Here is a 16,988-nt window from a genome sequence, read left to right on the forward strand (position 1 = left end):
CTTGCACTCCAGTTCTTCCTTTCCTCCGAAAAGTAATAGCATTTACCATTTAGTGCAACCCAGCTCAAAGGGCAAAGTTCACACTTGGGGCCTGAAGGAGAAAAATATAGAACCAAGTAATAGGTAATACAAAATATAACAAAAAAGCTATTTGAAACTATGGGCCTCATGCAGTAAGCGTTGATAAGGGAAATATGGCCATTTTATAGCCAAAATTGGGTTTGAGATTCAGTAAGCGCCGATAAGTGTTTCATATCGCCAGGTTTCGGAGCCGATAATTTGGTTATGGCCAGTCGGCTGCCGATAAGCCTGTTTTCGACACTGATCGCCACTTTTTTAAATCGGCTGGATTCAACAAAAAAAAACAGCTTATCGGGGCTGATCGGCACTACGAAATTGAGATGTTATGGCCGATTTCTCCCGCCAACTAAAGTTGGCAGTTTGGACGGGAGAACGATCGCTAAGGCTGCCGGAACGGCACTTAGAAAAAAAACATCTTCTGTACATCAATGGAAGTCAATGGAGCGGGGACGTATAACAGTATAGTACTGTTTACGTTTCATTGCTCACAATACAAAGGGGATTTGCATTACAGTGTGGGGGCATTCCCTGCATTGTGTCACAGCTGACGTGTATTATTTGCATAACATTCGACTTTTACATGTTTTCAGCATTTGCGGCTCACATTACTCATCATGTGATGATGTGTCAAGGGAAAATACTATACTACACTCTTAAAGGAGAACCTCACATCATATCACACATTTTACTGAACTGAGCGACAATTATTTACATGATGTTACACATGTCACACATGTCACACATTCACCGTATATTCATGTTCCTTTACATTACACAATGCTTGTAATGTGTCACGCATCTTTAAACCTTCATGTACATCTGTCTTCTCATGTTTACATCTAGGTTTGGGTCCTCCCTATTTTCATGACGTCACTTATTGGATGCTCAATCACATTGCATGTTTACATTGTAACCGTAGCATTACAAGCACTTCAACCTAACTTATACACACATGTACAGTAATTCATCATTGGGACACCTTGTAAACTCATTCTATACCAACTATCCTCATTACAGAAATGCATGCATATGCACACGACTATTCATTGTTGCCAACATGTGACAATAACATGGATAATTACACATGTTACACAAAACTTTTCCCACGTCAATCTCAGCCTTTTTGTCTCATTACATGACTGACTCTTGCGTTCAGAAGTTTTACATGCATTGCACATGCAACTATTTATTTGCAAGCAATCTTTGTACAAAGCTTCACGTCACATCATTGCCAAATATCATCATTCCCTGCAGAATACACACAACAAATACTTATAACAACAACTACACACAGCTTGCCACACAAGTACTTTATTATGTTAATGTAACACCTTGCATTTTACTATGTCACCTGACATCATCACATACCTATTTAAAGGACGCCCATTACCTGCTCATTCACAGCTACTCATTTCAAAATGTTGCGAATGTTTAGGAGACGCAGGAACATTCTTTTCTATGACATGCTTGCTGATCAAGAGAATGATATAGGGCAAGGAAGGGACACACCGAGGGACAGTGACAGGGACAGTGACGCGGATACGACAGGGACAGGGAGAGGGACAGGCCGAGGGACAGGTAGAGGGACAGGAGATCAGAGGAGAAGACAGAGGAGACAAGTTGTGCCTCGTCCGCGTCTGTACAGGGAGAGAACCCTGTTAGATGGGATGAGTGAGGAGGAGATTGTTAGTCGCTATCGTTTGAGTTCAGCAGCAATCTTATCTCTTTATCAGGAGATAAGGGGAGATTTAGATTTTTTCACAGCCAGAGGTCGTGCAGTCCCTGGGCTTGTTAAAATGCTGTGCTCATTACATTATCTTGCTTCCGCGTCATACCAGACAACTGTGGGCATAGTGGGCGGGGTCTCGCAATCTACATTCTCGCGGGCCTTAACCCAGTTTCTCTATGCACTCAATAGACGCGCTAGGAATTATATTCATTTTCCTACAGAGGCAACAGAGTGGCTGGAAGTCAGGACTGGCTTTTATAATATAGCAGGGATACCATCTGTGCTGGGTGCAATCGATTGCACACATGTTGCTTTGATTGCACCTAGTCAGAGTGAGCATGTGTACCGCAATCGTAAGCACTACCATTCACTCAATGTACAGGTGGTATGTGATGCCACGATGAGGATAATGCATGTGGTACCCAAGTTCCCTGGTTCCAGTCACGATTCCTCTATCCTGAGGAGCTCTTCAGTCTTCCATGCGTTCGAAGAGGGACATTTTGAACCTGGTTGGCTGCTGGGTGAGTACACATTTACATGTTCTAACACAAAACACATTTGTATTTAGGAATGTTGGCATTGTACAATTTGATTACTAATGTCAGCTTATGTGTGCTCCATTCATTATAGGTGACTCAGGATACGGAATTAGGCCGTGGCTCTTGACTCCGGTGCTAAACCCTCAAACTGAAGCAGAGGAGAGGTACAATGCAGCCCATATATCTACAAGATCTGTTATAGAGAGGACATTTGGCCTACTCAAGACCAGGTTTAGGTGTCTGGACAGAACTGGTGGGGCTCTTCTATACAAGCCTCAAAAAGTGTCTGATATTATCCTTGCCTGTTGCATTTTGCACAATGTTGCACTCAGGCACAATGTACAGTCAGACCTAGCTGAGGCTTTGGTAGACGAGCATCCCACCCATGTAGCTGCTGAAAATGAACAAACAGCCAGTGGTGGCCAGACACGCCAGAATCTCATCAATTCATTTTTTTCTTGTAAGTACAAACAGATATGTTCAAAGTTATACTTTTATACTTACATTATGTTATCTTAACAACAATGTTTTTTTATATACCCTTCTGGTAGGACACAGATGAATATGGGTTGCACACCTTTCTTTTCTCTGCTGTGTGCACAAAGGGATGTGGCACCGGTATGTTATTGTTGCACAGGTTATAGAATCCCTCTTCAATTGTACTTTAGTTGTGTATGTCAATACAACTTGGGTAACAAAGCAATAATATTTTAGCATTGTGTTATTCCTTATGCTAAGACAAAACACATATTATGCCCATACTCATTCATGCTTCTAGTATGCTTACATACAATGTTATTGGTGCAGTGTAACATGTACATCCAGATGATGTGTACACCAGGCTGATTTACATTTTGAATGTCATTAAATATACATGGTGTTGCACATTTAACACCAAATACACACTTTGATGTGTTCTTTACGGTACTGAAGATGGCATGTCAATGTTTGCAAGTTATATATTGTTCCTTTGCATTATAGGTATATTTGCAGTATGACTGATCATGGTATGTATATTTGCTGACATCTCTCATAAGATGTGGCTACCTCAATCTTCCTATAATTATTTGAACTAAAAACCCAACATATTGGTTTAAACACAAATGTTACATATATGTACTTTCTGTATCATGTATATGCATTTAGCTACTCTTGAGGTTTCATGTGCATTGTATTACAAAATGATTACTCACATTTCATCACATTTTATGTATGTTTCCTTATAATTTCCATTAATGTAATATAGAGGTGTTTGGAGAAAAGGGGATAACTGTACTTATTTGTTTACTTACGGGAGCACATTCATCACTAGCATAGACACACTTTTTAAGACAACTGTTTGTGTCTCTATCAATTGGTGTAGGATCCATGTATAACACCGACAAATGATAACACCAGCTTTATTATGGTAGCTTATATCATCATATTGACTATACTATGTATTTTTAAACGATTAATAAACACCGTAAACTATAGTTAGTTAGGTTAATGAAATATACACAGAAACGTACTTCATAACATGATGGTGATGTCATATTCAGAACATCATGCATTGGAGGGGACCATAACATCTGGCCAGTAACATTATTTGCTACAGTCCCAAACCATTTTATCTACATACCCATGTAACAAGAGATTTTAAATATAAATGGCTACTTGGTTGTAAGTGTCCTTTACATTGGGAGAAGGAGTGGCTCAGTGAGTAAAGACACACACTGGCACTGATAGTTTGAAGCAGGGGAGTCTGGTTCAATTGCCGGTGTGGGCTCCTTGTGACCTTGGCCAAGTCACTTTATCTCCCTGTGCCTCATGCGGCAAAAAAACATTTGTACGTTCCACGGGCCAGGGACCTCAGGCTGAAACATGTGTCTGTAAATCGCTGCGTACAACTAGCAGCCCTATACATGAACATGCTCATATTATTATTATTATTATTGTTACATAGTTTCGACAGTCATACGTTCCATTACACAATAGAATACACAAATGTGTTAGCAGAGTGGGAATGGTTGTTATATAAAAAACACACCATGTCATAAAATGTTAGTAGTCATTAAAGAACACTCAAGAAAAATTCAAGAGGCACTATTTTGCAACATCATTTTGTTAATTAAGTGCTTATGCAATATAGGCATAAGGGTATCACTTTTTTAATTGTTTGTTAATAAGCGCTGCAAGCAATATAAAATTAGTTCCATATGTAGTATAGTAGTCGGTGGCTCCTCCTCACAATCATCTCATATAAAGGTAGACTCTTCTGAAATCATACATTGATCCGATTGTATCTTCCCCGACATCTCTGAAATACAGCAAACACATGATGGTCAAATATGGCACCTTACTATATATGTATCCGTGACAACGCGTTACATAGCTCTATATGATTGTGTACATACACACGTCACTCATTTATATGTTACAACTACAAGTGTACATCAGTATGTAATTTTTATTATCATTTGTAGCAGCCATAACTATGTATATGAAGTGAACGTTGCCTGTATACTGAAAAATGTGCGCGCACATCTTAGTGTGCGCACGCACTTCACGCTTGGCTCCACTAACTGTTAGCGCATGCGCAAAACAAAGCGAACGTTGTGCGTTCAATACATGTAGAAAATACCAGTAAACATCACATCTTTATTTCAAATACAATGAAGATGAAACTAAAATCATTCTAAACGAGTACATCTGTATTCTTTTAAACCAGACGTGTTTGGACAGAAAGGACGGCCGATAACACAATGCGCAAATGCAATACGTGTGACGTCATGTTAAGCCAGCGTGAAACGCACGCTAACACTCCTCCCACTCAATTAACATTCGGCTAACGCCCAGGGTACGCCTACAAACACTGAGCCGCACGCATCACACACTGCAGTTACCGTTACTATAACAAAACATGACAGCCAATAGGCTTTGAGGCGCGCACGTCGCTTGGGGGCGGGACTTACATCCGTAATCCTTTTTAAGGACGCCTTGGCCCATGACAAGGGTCCCACGTCATACGTGGTGGACCCGGTTTTCAATGTTGTAGATGTTGCATGATAACAAAACAGGTATGTGTTAGAGTTATGGAAAAATGTTGCTAATATGTTTAAAGGGATAGGAAAGTACGTATATGTATACCGTCAGCAATGTGTACTACTCTTTCAGGTTCTACTATATTGTATTAGGAAACAATTTGTTTGTGATCGCTACATGTTATGCAGTCTGCAATGTTACGCTGTATCCACGCATTGAAAGTGAAAATGGTGGTTACAAAAAAAAAAAAAATTTAAACGCAGAGTCAACGCATAACGATTGTTATATTTACCATTCTTCTAGAATTAACTCTTCGCCTGGCTGCAACTGGTCGCTCCAGAAATGCAAGGCATTTTCATCCACGCTTGACCCAACCGCTGAATCCAGTATGACACATATCTCCTCCAGGAAGCGCTCATAGGAATCGCCACTGCTTTCTTCAAATAATTGGTCGGGAGGTAGGTTAATTTCTTCGGGTTCCCATTCCAATGCATTTTCAGCTGAAAGGCTTGGTACATAATCATAGTACTTTTGTTCTTGTACAATGTGGGTTTCAGGAATGGAGGCTGCAGATATTGCAGCACGTATCGATTCAAACGGATCAGTAGTAGCGGATACATTGCTATTGCCATTAGGAATAAATATGCCTTTCACGACAATATAAGTGCCGTCTTTCAGGAGAAATTGTTTTTCCTGGGCAATCTTCCAGAAACCATAGGTGTGTTGTAGCTTATCCTGGTCACGTTCAAAAAAGTCATTACTTGATAAAGTGAATCTTATTGAGGAATTAAAATTCCGTGCATGCTTACGGTCTTGGTAATAAGGATATTTTGCTCGAATGAAATCATCGATTTGGCGTGTGCTTGCTTTCTGTCCGCGACTGTTCAAGATGGCTTCACAGATCATGTACTTATACCCTAAAAGGGGATTAATATTGGTAACGAATTCATCAGCCATGTCTGAGTAGCACAAAAGCTGTGTGCAGGTCTGTGTTATTTGCTCATCAAAATGAATGTGCTGAATGGCTAACAAACTCCTGTTTTTCCTTGTCAAGGTCATCAAAACTAACTACTTTGACTCTTTATTTCAAACGCCAATTGGCTTTGTAAATCTAATTGGGTTAACAGTTGTGGTTAGTGATATGGGACTGTGGGAGAAACATTTCTCCTTCTTTTATCTCGTTTCTGAAAAACATCCCTAGACTTTGAATTCGTTCACATAGTGTTTTTTTGAAAACTAACAAAGACCACTGTGTGAAAATAGTTCTTAGCCAGGCATATCAGTAAAAAGACACACCTGCAAAAAGAAATGTTTTTTCCCCGCTTACATTTCTGTGTGTATGTGAAAGTCTGGTTAACTCCCTGTCTGCATGAGTTTAAATACGTGTGTATATATATATATCTAAATATATCTCTCTTATAAAAATATATATATATTTATATATTATATTTTATTTTTTTTAATATTGCAGGAGTACACACAACATTGATGGCAGTAAGTATACCTTGTATGAAACCTATTTAAATGGTGAGAAACATGATTGAATGAAGTAATAAACATTTGTTTAAGCACAATACTGTTAGAGTCTCATACTTAGGATATTTCTCAAACATTATGCCTGTATTATTAAAATAGTGTGCTTTCACAAGGAAGCATGAAGTGTATTAGTTTGTAAAATACATGTATACCAGTTTATATAGTACTATATATATATATATATATATATATATATATATACACACACACACACACACACACACACACACACACACACACACACACACACACACACACACACACACACACACACACACACACACACTCAGTGTGTGTGTATATATATTATTATACATTCTGAGATGTTATTGAAACAAGAACACACAAATGATTAAAGGACAAAATTAGAATGCCCAAGCAAGGCAAAGGTAAGTAATAATTTACACATAATCCTGCTGTACACGTACAAGAAAGATGTTTGCAGTTACTTAGGTGTTTTTATAATTGCATGTGACTAATATGCATATGCAATTCTTACATCAATTAACACACACAAATGCAATGTTTTGCTGCAAAGTCAATGGCAGCTTCTCTAAACTTTGCAACTGGTTCCAGGTGGACCATTACTGAACAGACGATTAATACATAAATATTTATAACACTATTCATTAATTGAGTGTTAACATTTCCAAAACTTCACGTGTACAAGAACATAGTTGAAAGTTTGGAAACAACACAGTCTTCAGCATACATACAATATTAATTAGATAATGTGAAGTCAACAAAACAAGGGCAGAGACATATTGAGTGAATTATAACATTTATTTTTTTTGTTCCTTTTGTGAGCGAGTAACAGGCCTGCTTGTTGTCTCTTGCATTTTTTTTTTTCGTTTGCCACCAACTTTCGCCACAACAGAGCCACTTTGAGTGGCCTCTGGCACTTCACGGGCAGGGCTTATGGGCAGTGACTCACCTACAGGGCTTGTGGGCAGTGACTCACCTACAGGGCTTTTGGGCAGTGACTCACCTACAGGGCTTGTGGGCAGTGACTCACCTACAGGGCTTTTGGGCAGTGACTGTTCACCAACAGGGCTTGTGGGCAGTGACACATGTGAGCAAGTTGGTACACCGTGCACAACACATGGTTGGTCCGTTTCATCTTTCCTGGTCAGTACTAACTGCTTGTGCTGTTGTGTTTTTGTGGCCTCCTTTGTAGGTGTCAGCTGGTGATGTAGTACAGATGGCAGCGGTAGGATGTCGTCAGGAACCTGCACACCAATGTGTGCTACTTGACCGGTAACATTGGGACCTGGTGACTGAAGATCAGATGAATGTGGTGAGAAGTGGCCAGCATGTAATGATCCAGCCTGTGAGGTGTTGAATTGGGGTACATTAGTCATTCTCCAGTAATTAGCTTGGGTTTGCTGAACAACTAATGCTTCGAATGAGGTGTTGATTTTTTGCAACTGTTTAGGCACTTCAATGAAGACTCTGTGGAGATGTGCCAATTGTGATACTGTTTCTTCCTGCAGTCCAATCATCCTTTCCAGCACTGTCATCATGTCTGAATGGCGACGATTTTCTGCATCCACTATTTTTCCCTCTGAAGCTACAATTGCATCGTATGTGGAAGTTGATGGACGATTTGGCGGTACAACAGTTTCTATTGGCACCTCTTCATGGTCACTTGATTGTATTTCAGTCTCTTCTGCGGCGTCATCCTCATCATCCTCATCATCCTCATCACCATGATGTTCTAAAAAGAAATGTACACATTATTAAATGGCATGTTAATGTATGCTGTGTTACTATGTAATTGTACTGTGTCCTAAGTAACACCTAACATGTTAGCATACGTTTTATAACCTCACATTAAAAACTACCTTGACTTATGAATAATGTTTGGACTCAGTATGAAATATGAATGAATGAAAAGTTGCTCTAAACTCAGAAGTCCTACATGATAGTTCACATCACTAACACAATACATGTTGCCTTACACTTAATTTTCACTGACACTAAGTAATCCTATTTAAAGAAGATGTGCAAAACAAATAATGAACATGACAACATAACATATAGAAGAGCACATATTATATGGCCACCAACTGATACACTCACCTTGTAGTTGTGTTGAGCTGGCTGACCCAGGTGAAGACACTTGTTCCATCTCAGGTGACACATGTCCTCCAGGGGCAACTATATATAACAATAACATAAGTTTGACATTTACATGTGTAAATATTGAACAAACACTTATTGTATGTTCTGTATTTATGATTAACTAACAACATCAGTTCCTTAACCGAAAATGTGTGTGAAAGTGAACATAAATAGTTGTAATAACACTGTACATGCCTGTGTACTTAGAAGTTTTGAGTTCCCTAACATACAACATACTATGTTTCTGCAGTAATGCGTGAGGATAAATAGATTAAATTTGTACCTTAAAATCATATGTTGTGTAGTGATATCAGTATCATAATGTACATAACTATCATGAGATGACCATTCACAATGGTTATCATGAAGGTGGTCATATTGCAAAAAGTGTTGTTTTTGGTAGAGGATATGTGTGGTACATTAATCGAAGATGTGGCACACCTGAATGTGGCTGTGACTCAACATGACAACACATGCAGTGTGTGATAATGTGTCTTTGATAGTAGTTCAACTATAGATATGAGTGAACTAATGTGTGACGTACGCTTTGATAAGTAATGAGTTGTTGGGGCATTTAGTAGCTAAAGTGAAGCTTTCAAATGAGTGTGATTAACTTCAGTTGTGCTAGTCAGGTTGTAATAACGGTATTCCCTTCCCCAAAAAGCCTAATCAGCCACACCTTTCAATTACTTGAAACAGGTGAAAATGGTGTGAACTAAGTTGACCCTAAAATGAGGCTGCAATTAGTGTGTGTGCTGAACCCCACCCCCTCTGTTGAAGTGTATGCTGTGATGAGATATTAATTGCAGCTGCTTTAACACAATGGTAGATGAGCTAAATAGTCGTGTGCAGTTTTTAAGTTATGAAAACAATGACATAAAATATGATACGTGTGCCTCATTATGCTGTCTGTATATGAGTTAAAGCAAAAATGGACCTTTTCATAAACAACTATAGATGTGTTAGTGCAAGTGATGTTTGTAGGCCGTTGCATGCAATATATTTGATGCATGCTTAAAATAGGCAGTAATGTCATGTTTGTCGGAGTAAAATAAATAAAATACACAATAATATTCTACATATTTCTGTTCTGTACCTGTAGCTAGTAATAATTTCTGATTAACATGTGTTACACATGTGTACTACCCTGTTGTTCCCCATCTTCGCCCACCATCAATTGCTTCCACTGCAGCTATGCATTTTGGGAATTCACATGTAAATGAGCACGCAATGGCACGTGCTATATTAGTTACTGCTTTTAGTAGGACTACTACATATATGTCTATTTTGAGATATATATATATACAGAATCAGACATATACATATATAGATGCAGGTATGCTTATATTGTGAAGACAGTATAAAAAGCAGTGTAAATATGCAAAATAAGTGTAAGCAACGACACGCCTAGTACAGTAATATTTATCACCTGCTGGAAATTGTGACGGATAAATTCCAATGTCACGGTCACCAGCCAAGCCTTCCACGACGACGGTAAGTAATTTTGGCCGAAGCAGCTCCTCCAATGGAGTCAATATGAGACGTTGTGGTGTGGGCCCACCTCCAGTGCCAGTAGCATGCACGCGTTGGTCTTGTATTTTCTTTTTCAATTTGGACCTAATATCATCAAATCTTTTCCGACAATGATACTTGTCCCTGACACGATTCCCACAGGCATTGACACCAATGACTATTGTGTCCCACATTTCTTTTTTGCTTGCTGCACTTGTCCGCCCTTGAAAAACATATAAAAGATATGAGGTGAATTAATAATAATATAAGCACCAGTTTCCTACACTGCTAGCTGTTCCAAGAGATAGCAAACATGCTGTTTTATGTGTAATATGTGAAGCACATGAGCATTCACTACTAAACCTATACATGTAAGCAAGGTTGCATTCATATTGTATGCAGTTCTGGCAAATTGACCGGCTGTGTTTATTTGTCCTTGTAAGGCATGATAAAAAGCTGTGTTTCCACACTAATGAACATAGAAAGATATTGTGTACCCATATTTGCATATGAACAAAACTCAGATGACCTAGGATCACATGTATTTGAATAATAAATGTAAAGGTACACTTACCTACTAAATGTCCATAGATACTGTCATAGTGCTCCAGAATGCCAGTGACAAGAGCTGTATTTTCCTGGTCATTGAAGCGAGGATTACGTGGCTTCTCCACACGTTTCTTCCGAGCAGGTTTAGGGTCAGAGCTTGGCTGGTGCTGACTGGACTCTCCTTCTTCCAATGGAAGAGCCTCCAAAAGCTGGCCACCAGCAAGCACGCCACCACCATCCACCCCATCAGCAACTGGGCTCCAGCAGCACTCCCAGCACCAGCACTCCCACTCCTAGCACCAGCACTCCCAGCACCAGCACTCCCACTCACAGCAACAGCACTCCCACTCCCAACAACAGCACTCCCACTCCCAGCAACACCACTCGCAGCACCAGCACTCCCACTCCCAACAACAGCACTCCCAGCAACAGCACTCCCACTCCCAGCAACAGCACTCCCACTCCCAGCAACAGCACTCCCACTCTCAGCAACACCACTCGGTGCACCAGCAACATCACTCCCCTGAACAGAACGTTCACTCCGACACGTACTCGCACGAGTAGCAGTCCCACTCCCACCAGCATCACTCTTCCCACGCTTTGCGGGCATACTTCCAGCACTCACAAAAAACAGACAAGAAATGTACAGGCAATCACACGAACCACTTCCACATATAAAACAAGACAAAGATGTAAACAAAACAACAAAGGACAAAGCTCACCCAATACACAACAAGTCTCTCAGTCAATATGCAAATCTTCAATCGTCCAGCTCTGTGCGTCTCTCTCTCTCTTACTCCCAACAACACAGAGAATGATTAGCAGTACACGTTGCCTTTAAATATGGCGCGCAATCAAAAACATGCTTGTTTCGCCTGATTCAGCAAGATTTGTGATTGTGCAACCTAACAGCACCCCGCCACGCACGCCGATACACCTGTGTGTGATCGGCTCATCATCGTGAGAGTGGTCGGATTTGTTTTCGGCTTGATTTTGAATGTATTCGGCACTTACTGCATACGGAGAGGGAAAAACGCCAATAACATGACTAATCGATAAGCTTGCCGATTTCACATAATCGTCGCTTACTGCATGAGGCCCTATATCTCTATTCAACACTAGAACAGTTCAACTCTCCAGCTAACTACTGTGTGGATCTGTGTTGCTGTGATTGTCCCGTCAGACATTTAGTTATAGTGAGGAGTACGGTCTTGTGAAATGTTAGCAGTAAAAAACATGATTATGTTTCTTTTCCATCTGCATCAATCTGAAATCTAGCTTCTGTCTCTGGAGACACCATCCATCACTAAATATGACAAGCATTAGGTAACCCTATCTTGACCTAGCAGCAACAGGGTCTACAGTGGTTGGAAAAAGAAAGTACACCTTGAAGTACACTCTTTGAATTCTATGGTTTTACATCAGGACATAATAACCATAAAACCTTAGCAGGTCTTAAAATTAGGTAAATACAACCTCCAGATGAACAGCAACCCGTGACATATTACACCGTGTCATGATTTATTTAACAAAAATAAAGCCAAAATGGAGAAGCCATGTGTGAAAAACTAAGTATAACTTATGATTTAATAGCTTGTAGAACTCATTTAGCAGCAATAACTTGAAGTAATAGTTTTCTGTATGACTATCAGTCCCTCACATCGGTGTTCAGAGGAATGTGGTATATGTGGTGCTCAAAATTGAGCAGGTAGCATCCTTAAGCATATTGTTAATAAGATCCTTAATTAGGAAGTCCGGCGATGATGGAGTGCCCCTCAATAATGCATTAAATCTGCGTGATAACTGTAGGGGAAGTGACAAGTGGAGTCAGTTGAGACAACCACAGGGATGTACACAATAATCACCCTAACAGCATAATGAGGAGGAACTATGTCCATGACAGCAGGATTTGAATAAGGCACATTGACACTTTACCTGCTCCTTCAGGGGGCACTCTCAGGATCAGTAGCGTGCAGTCCATCCATAGGAAAATTCAAGAGGGTAGTTGGTGTGGGTAGAGCACAGCTTCCAGACTCCCTGCAATGTGAAGCAGGGAAAACAAAACCAGGCCACTCCGCAGTAGTTTCAAATTTGTATTAGCCAACTAACACATACAGGGAAAAAAGGGGACAAATAGAACGCACCTACGCGTTTCGTACAAAGGTACTTGATAAAGTACCTTTGTACGAAACGCGTAGGTGCGTTCTATTTGTCCCCTTTTTTCCCTGTATGTGTTAGTTGGCTAATACAAATTTGAAACTACTGCGGAGTGGCCTGGTTTTGTTTTCCCTGCTTCACATTGCAGGGAGTCTGGAAGCTGTGCTCTACCCACACCAACTACCCCCTCACATCGGTGTGGAGGAATTTTGGGTCACTATTCTTTACAGCGTTGCTTCAGTTCATTGAGGTTTGTGGGCATTTGTTTATGCACAGCTCTCTTAAGGTTCAGCCACAGCATTTCAATCGGGTTGAAGTCTGGACTTTGACTTGGCCATTGCAACACCTTGATTCTTTTCTTTTTCAGCCATTCTGTTGTAGATTTGCTGGTGTGCTTGGGATCATTGTCCTGTTGCATGACCCAATTTCGGCCAAGCTTTAGCTGTCGGACAGATGGCCTCACATTTGACTCTAGAATACTTTGGTATACAGAGGAGTTCATGGTCGACTCAATGACTGCAAGGTTTGAAGGTTCTGTGGCTGCAAAACAAGCCCAAATCATCACCCCTCCACTACCGTGCTTGACAGTTGGTATGAGGTGTTTTTGCTGATATGCTGTGTTTGGTTTTCGCCAAACTTGTCTCTGTGCATTATGGCCATACATCTCCACTTTGGTCTTGTCTGTCCAAAGGACATTGTTCCAGAAGTCTTGTGGTTTGTTCAGATGCTAGTTACAAACCTAAGCCGTGCAACCCTTCCAAACAAACCATACATGTTCAGTCTTTTTCTAATTGTACTGTCATGAACTTTAACATTTAACATGCTAACTGAGGCCTGTAGAGTCTGAGATGTAACCCTTGGGTTTTTTGCAATTTCTCTGAGTATTGCACGGTCTGACCTTGGGGTGAATTTGCAGGGACGTCCACTCATAGGAAGATAGGCAACTGTCTTGAATGTTTTCCACTTTTGAATAATCTTTCTCACTGTAGAATGATGGACTTTAAATTGTTTGGAAATGGCCATATAACTCTTCCCAGATTGATGGACAGCAACAATTGCTTCTCTAAGATCATTGCTGATGTCTTTCCTCCTTGGCATTGTGTTAACACACACCTGAATGCTCCAGACCTGCAAACTGCTAAAACTTTGGCTTTTATAGAGGTGGTCACACTTGCTGATGATCAATTAATATAACAATTATGATCTCATTGCTCACCTAATTCAAAGTAGATAATGATAGACTAGTGCACACAGGTGACATAAATATGGTACTAAAGAGCACAAGAGTGATTATAAAGAAATCCCCCCACGGTCCCTGTTAGTTGCACTCTGTCAGTTCTAAGGATAAACATATGACTAATAGTTGTATCTAAATATACATATTGTAGAGGGTATAGGTGGTACTACTGGTCACCTATGCCCTCTACAATATGTATATTTTGATACGACTATTAAGTCATATGTTTATCCTAAGAACTGAAAGAGTGCAAGTAACAGGGACCTTGGGGGGATTTCTTTATAATCACTCTTGTGCTCTTTGATGATCAATTAATCACGGGCATTTGATTAGCAGCACCTGTCTGCTACATAACATCTTAATTCCTATGGAAGCAGTAAGGGTGTACTTAGTTTTTCACACATAGTTTCTCCATTTTGGCTTTATTTTTGTTAAATAAATCATGACATGGTGTAATATGTCATGTGTTGTTGTTCATCTGAGGTTGTATTTACCTAATTTTAAGACCGGCTAAGGAACAGTTGATTGTTATTATGTCCTGATATGTAAAACCATAGAATTCAAAGAGGGTTTACTTTCTTTTTCACACCACTGTACAGTATATCCTGGTGAGTTCAGAGTTCTCTGTCCAGCTTTATACAGAGAATTGTGCACAAAGGCATTTCATTTACCTGTGACACACAGCTTATCTTTAAGGTCAGACATCTTCAAACACAGGTCTTCAGGGGGTTTCTCAACACATTTTGAGTGTACGATGCTGCTGCTATTTTTGAAATGCCCATCAGTGCCTTGAAATGTGGTACAAGGAAATTTCCAGACTAACAGAATGGTATAAACATACAAACAAATCATCGGTGATGTTACTTTCACTTACAGCTTTGCAATGCATGCTACTACATTTTACAAGGTATATTTTGCTGATAAATAAATTAGAGCTCTGCCCTTTAATTTAATATGGCACTTTGAAATGGCCAAAATGGTACTAATCCTTAGATTAAAAAAGTACACGAAAAAACATCTTATTTTATTTTCAAAGGTCAGATAAACAGCTTGGTTCACCATTTATATTATCATGATGGTTATCTTTGCCAAGACTCTATAATATCCCTAGAGCATGAATTGGCCTATGCATGAGCCATTTTTCCAGATAGACCATGAGACTAAAGTACACATCTTTCAAAATGCCTTGCCTCATTCACACAGCTAAATATCTGTGCAGCTCAGTAGAGGCTCATGGTACAGACTAAGGTTCTTGTAGAACATCCATAAACAGAACAGTACTTCACACACAAAAATCCTTTAGGATGTGTAAACACGTGAAAAATATATATACTCAACAAAATAGAAATAATATGAAATTCATGCTAAGAATTATAATCAATAAGAGCAGAAGGAAATAATTGCTATACAGTGGATAAAACATAATTATTTCAAAATGTAGAGAAATGCCAAGAATCAGTTTGTCTATTCTGTTTTTATCTATTATAGTTAATTTAACTTTTAATATTGTATGGTTCCTATATATGTATTACACATAGTTATTTTATTAGACATTATATATATGTCTGTGTTTGTATACAGTATGTATTTTGCCTAATACAGTATAAGAAGGGTGTTTCCTGTGAGAGGAGACCCCTGATTTTAGGCTGTCAAGATTTTTACTTGGGAAGCATTTTAAAAAGCTTGACTTTTGGAGTTCGTCAAAAACTGTAAATTTCGCCAGGTTTGAGAACTTAGCCGAAGAATTTGCCTACAGTACTTTGAGCCCCTGCATCCCACATTCCAGCCCCCACACCCCTATTTCCAACCTCTGCACCCCTACTTCCACCATTCGCACCCCTACTTCCATCCCCTGCATTACTACTTCCAGGCCTTTAACCCCTATTTCCAGCCCCTGCACTCCTACTTCCATCCCTCGCACCACTACTTCCTTCCCCCGCACCCTTACTTCCATCCCTTGAACCCCTACTTCCATCACCCACACCCCTACTTTCTGCTGCTGCATCCCCTACTTCCAGCCACCGAACCCCTACTTTCAGCTCCTGCACCCCCTACTTTCAGCATTCGTACCCCTACTTCCAACATCTGCACTACTTCCAGCCCATGTACCTTTTCTTTAGGTTCCTGCACCTCTACTTCCATCCCCGCACCCCTACTTCCAGCCCTGCTCCCCTACTTCCAGCCCCCGCTCCCCTACTTCCATCCCCTGCACCCCTACTTCCAGCCTAGCACCCCTACTTCCAGCCCCACACCTTTTCTTTCAGCTCCTGCACCTCTACTTCCATCTTCCACACTCCTACTTCCACCCCCCACTCCCCTACTTCCATCCCTTGTACCACTACTTCAAGCTCTGCTCCCCTACTTCCAGCCCCCGCTCCCCTACTTCAAGCCCCCACTCCCCTACTTCCATCCCTCGTACCCCTACTTCCAGCTCCACACCCCTACTTCCGGCCACCGTACTCATATTTATAGTCCCAATGGTGCTGGGTTATAATAAAAC

At 40.3% G+C, this 16,988-nt stretch overlaps 2 protein-coding genes across 2 annotated transcripts in view; one reads left to right on the forward strand and one right to left on the reverse strand.

Annotated features, from left to right (window-relative positions):
- LOC142501632 (uncharacterized) overlaps nucleotides 1–16,988 on the forward strand; it is a 28,105-nt gene that overhangs the window by 5,411 nt on the left and 5,706 nt on the right. The window lies entirely within an intron of this gene.
- LOC142501004 (uncharacterized) lies at nucleotides 7,692–9,058 on the reverse strand. Its single transcript, XM_075610243.1, has 2 exons — nucleotides 8,992–9,058; nucleotides 7,692–8,626 (listed from the first exon to the last, which is right to left on the reverse strand). The coding sequence occupies exons 1-2, from the start codon at nucleotides 9,038–9,040 to the stop codon at nucleotides 7,692–7,694; spliced, it is 984 nt and encodes a 327-aa protein (XP_075466358.1). The 5' UTR covers nucleotides 9,041–9,058.

The sequence above is a fragment of the Ascaphus truei genome, chromosome 8 (assembly GCF_040206685.1).
Source record: "Ascaphus truei isolate aAscTru1 chromosome 8, aAscTru1.hap1, whole genome shotgun sequence".
Lineage (NCBI taxonomy): Eukaryota > Metazoa > Chordata > Amphibia > Anura > Ascaphidae > Ascaphus > Ascaphus truei.

Coding starts and splice junctions, on each gene's coding strand:
- LOC142501004 (XM_075610243.1), bottom strand. CDS start 9,040: ATGGAACAAGTGTCTTCACCTGGGTCAGCCAGCTCAACACAACTACAA. Junction 8,627..8,991: donor CAGCTCAACACAACTACAAG/GTGAGTGTATCA, acceptor ATTTCTTTTTAG/AACATCATGGTGATGAGGAT.